At 59.5% G+C, this 3,433-nt stretch overlaps 1 protein-coding gene across 1 annotated transcript in view; it reads right to left on the reverse strand.

The window, feature by feature from the left end:
* Window positions 1-2,275: 2,275 nt before the first annotated feature.
* LOC113941473 (keratin, type II cytoskeletal 80-like) overlaps window positions 2,276-3,433 on the reverse strand; it is a gene marked incomplete at its 5' end in the record, with an annotated part of 1,862 nt that continues 704 nt past the window's right edge. Inside the window, 2 exons of the mRNA XM_027632626.1 lie at window positions 2,276-2,385; window positions 2,466-2,521. Coding sequence (XP_027488427.1) covers window positions 2,276-2,385; window positions 2,466-2,521 — 166 coding nt within the window. The remainder of the gene's footprint in view (window positions 2,386-2,465; window positions 2,522-3,433) is intronic.

Raw genomic sequence — 3,433 nt, forward strand, 5'->3', positions numbered from 1 at the left:
GCCCTGTGTTTCTGTCCCTTTCCAGGGAATTCCAAGCCCTGTGTCCCTTTCCAGGAGGGAATTCCAAGCCCTGTATTCCCTCTCCTGTTCCTGCCAGAGCAGGGAATTCATCCCTGGCCTCCCCCCCCTCCCACAGTTGGGAATGACTTTGTTCCTCCAGCTGGGAATGACTTTTCCAAGGGCTCTGCAGGTTCCTGCCTCCAGAGGCAGCTCTGGGAACAATTGGGAATTGCCCAGAGCCCCCCCCCTTCCCATCCCAACCAGACCCTGGAATGTCCTTCCCATCCTCTGCCTCCCATCCTGGGGAGCTGCTCCCAAATTTGGGTCCTCCAGGACCTCTGGGAAACCTGGAGTGGTTGGGATCTCCCAGGGAAGTCCCTCGGAAGCTCCAAGGAAATCTCCATGATCCCAAAGGGAATGAGGGGCTGGAGGGAATGGGGGTCCCGGGGACACGGGAATTCCCCCTTGGAGAGGGGCGGGAGGAGTTTGGGAAGGGAAAACTGTCCCTGAGTTTTCCAAAGGTCTCCAGGAGAGCAGCGAAGAGCAGAGGTTTTCCCAAAATTTGGCTCTTCTGGAGCCTTTGGATCCCTGGAGTGGTTGGGATCACCCAGGAAAGTCCCTCAGGAGCTCCAGGGAAACCCCCTGTGATCCCAAAGGGAATGAGGGGCCGCAGGGAATGGGGGTCCCAGGGCCACGGGAATTCTCCTGGGAAGCAATTCCAGCCTCCTCCGGTGCCGGAGCTCATCCGGAGCCCTCGGGTGAATCCTGCCGGGAAGGAATTCCCGCTCCAGGAGGTGGGAAATCGGGAAAGAACCGAGGACACGACGGATTTGGGGGGGACGGAACTTTATTGGAAGAGCCTTGACCCCAAGGAACGGGAGCTGCGGGAACAGGGATGTGCTGGGGGGAGTCTGTCCTACGGGAAGGTGGGAATGTGGACGGAAATCCGGGAATTCCAGGGGGCTGCGTGGCTGGAGCCGGGAAGGGAAATCCTGCGGGATGTTGGGATGGGCTGTGCCAGAGGCCACGGGAATGTCCCCAAACCGACCTGGGCTGGGAATGTGGGAATGTGGCACCTCCAGGGAGCTCCAGGAGCTTTGGAGCCTCGGGATGGGCCGGGGTGGGATCCAGGGAAGGGCCAATCCCGGGAGAAGATCAATAAATACAAACATGGGGGGGTTTTCCAGCTTTTTGGGGAGGTCTGGATTGGATTTTAGGAAGGAATTCCTCCCCGGGAGGGTGGGAATGGATTTCCCAGAGGATTCCCCATCCCCTGGGAGTGTCCAAGGCCCCCCGGGAGGGTGGAAAATGTCCCTGCCCATGGAAAGGTGGGATGGGAGGAGCTTTGAGGGCCTTTAAGGTCCCTCCCAATCCAACCCATCCCGAGGTTTTAGGAATTCCTGCTAAATGGAAACCAATATCCCAATTTTTGGATGGTGTGTGGGGTCTGGAGCACCTGGAGAGGGAGAGGGAGCAGGAAAATCCCAAATCCCAGCTGGGAGGATTTCAGCTCCGGAGAGAAGGGATGAGGGGCCTCCCAAGGGCTGGAGCAGCCAAGGATTGTCCGGAGCCGGGAATCTGGTGGGGACAAATCCCCCTGGGAGGGCGATTCCCTCCGGCTGGGAAAGCTGGACGGTGTTTTCCTTGGAAAACCACGGCAGGGAGCACCTCTGGGAGCAGGAGGAGGGGTTGGGGACACCGGGAAAGGGTCAAAGTGGGGGAAGGACCCTCCCCCTCCTCCCCCAGGACATTCCTGGGGCGGCTGCAAATCCCCCGGGAAAGGTGGGAATGGGATGGGAATGGGAGAGTCCCGGAGATCCTGGGATGGGAATGGGAGAGTCCCAGAGATCCTGGGATGGGAATGGGAGAGTCCCAGAGGTCCTGGGATGGGAATGGGAACGGGAATGGGAATGGGAACGGGAATGGGAATGGGAGAGTCCCGGAGGTCCTGGGATGGGAATGGGAACGGGAATGGGAATGGGAACAGGAACGGGAATGGGAATGGGAGAGTCCCGGAGGTCCTGGGATGGGAATGGGAGAGTCCTGGAGGTCCTGGGATGGGAATGGGAACGGGAATGGGAACGGGACATTCCCGGAGGTGCCGGGTGGGTTCTGCTGGAGCAGGGTGGGGGTGGGGACAGGGACCCGCAGGATTCTCATCCCTCAGGAGGCCGGAATGTGGGACCAAGGGCTTTCCAGGTGTTTCCAGGTGCTTCTCTGTTCCCATTGAGGATCTTCCCAGGTGGAATCCGAGCCCAGGAGGCCCCGGGGGGGGTCACTGGGCCCCCCGGAGGGTCTTTGTGCCGCCTCCATTGGGTGAAGAGCCGGGAATTCCCTGCCCCGCTCCGGCAAAAAGCCGGGAATGGCACCGGGCGGTGGCGGAGACTGGAAGAGAGGGATAGGGGGGTCAGGAACGGCCCGGAACGGCCCCAATTCCCAAATTTTGGAGGGGTGGGAGCACTTACGGGGCCTGGGCCGGGAGCGGACGGCGCTGATGACGGCGGGGATGGGCTGCTCCAGGCTGGGGATGGAAGGACACGGATTAAACTCGGCCGGGGGGGGCAGAGGCCCCGTGGGGGGCACTCCGGGAACAACTGGAGAGGATCCGGAGAACACCCAGAGAACCTCAGGAGGAGTTCTGGGGAACATCTGGGGATGGTCTGGGACCATCCCCCAGGGACATCCTGGAGAACATCCCCAGGGGTTCCAGGGAACACCCAGAGAGGGTCTGGAGAACACCCAGAGAACATCTGGAGAACATCTGGAGAAGTTCTGGGGAACATCTGGGGATGGTCTGGGACCACCCCCCAGGGACATCCTGGAGAACATCCCCAGGGGTTCCAGGGAACACCCAGAGAGGGTCTGGAGAACACCCAGAGAACCTTAGGAGGAGTTCTGGAGAACATCTGGAGAGGGTCTGGGGAACATCTGGGACATTCTGGGCACCACCCCCCAGGGACATCCTGGAGAACATCCCCAGGGGTTCCAGGGAACACCCAGAGAGGGTCTGGAGAATATCTGGTGATGGTCTGGGCACCACCCAGAGACATCCTGGAGAACATCTGGAGAAGTTCCTGAAAAAAAAAATCTAATAAATTCTAGAGAACATCTGGAGAGGTTCTGGAGAACATCCAGGGAACATCTGGAGAGGTTCTGGAGAACATCCAGGGAACATCTGGAGAGGTTCCGGGGAATATTCACAGAGGTTCTGGAGACCACCCAGAGACCTTCTAGGGAACACCCAGAGAGGTTCTGGAGAACACCCAGAGAACATCTGGAGATGTTCTGGGGAACATCTGGGGATGGTCTGGGACCACCCCCCAGGGACATCCCGGAAAACATCCCCAGAGGTTCCAGGGAACACCCAGAGAGGTTCTGGAGAACACCCAGAGAACATCTGGAGATGTTCTGGGGAACATCTGGAGAGGTTCTA

This window comes from Corapipo altera, unplaced genomic scaffold (genome assembly GCF_003945725.1).
Source record: "Corapipo altera isolate COAL_440 unplaced genomic scaffold, ASM394572v1 129479, whole genome shotgun sequence".
NCBI lineage: Eukaryota > Metazoa > Chordata > Aves > Passeriformes > Pipridae > Corapipo > Corapipo altera.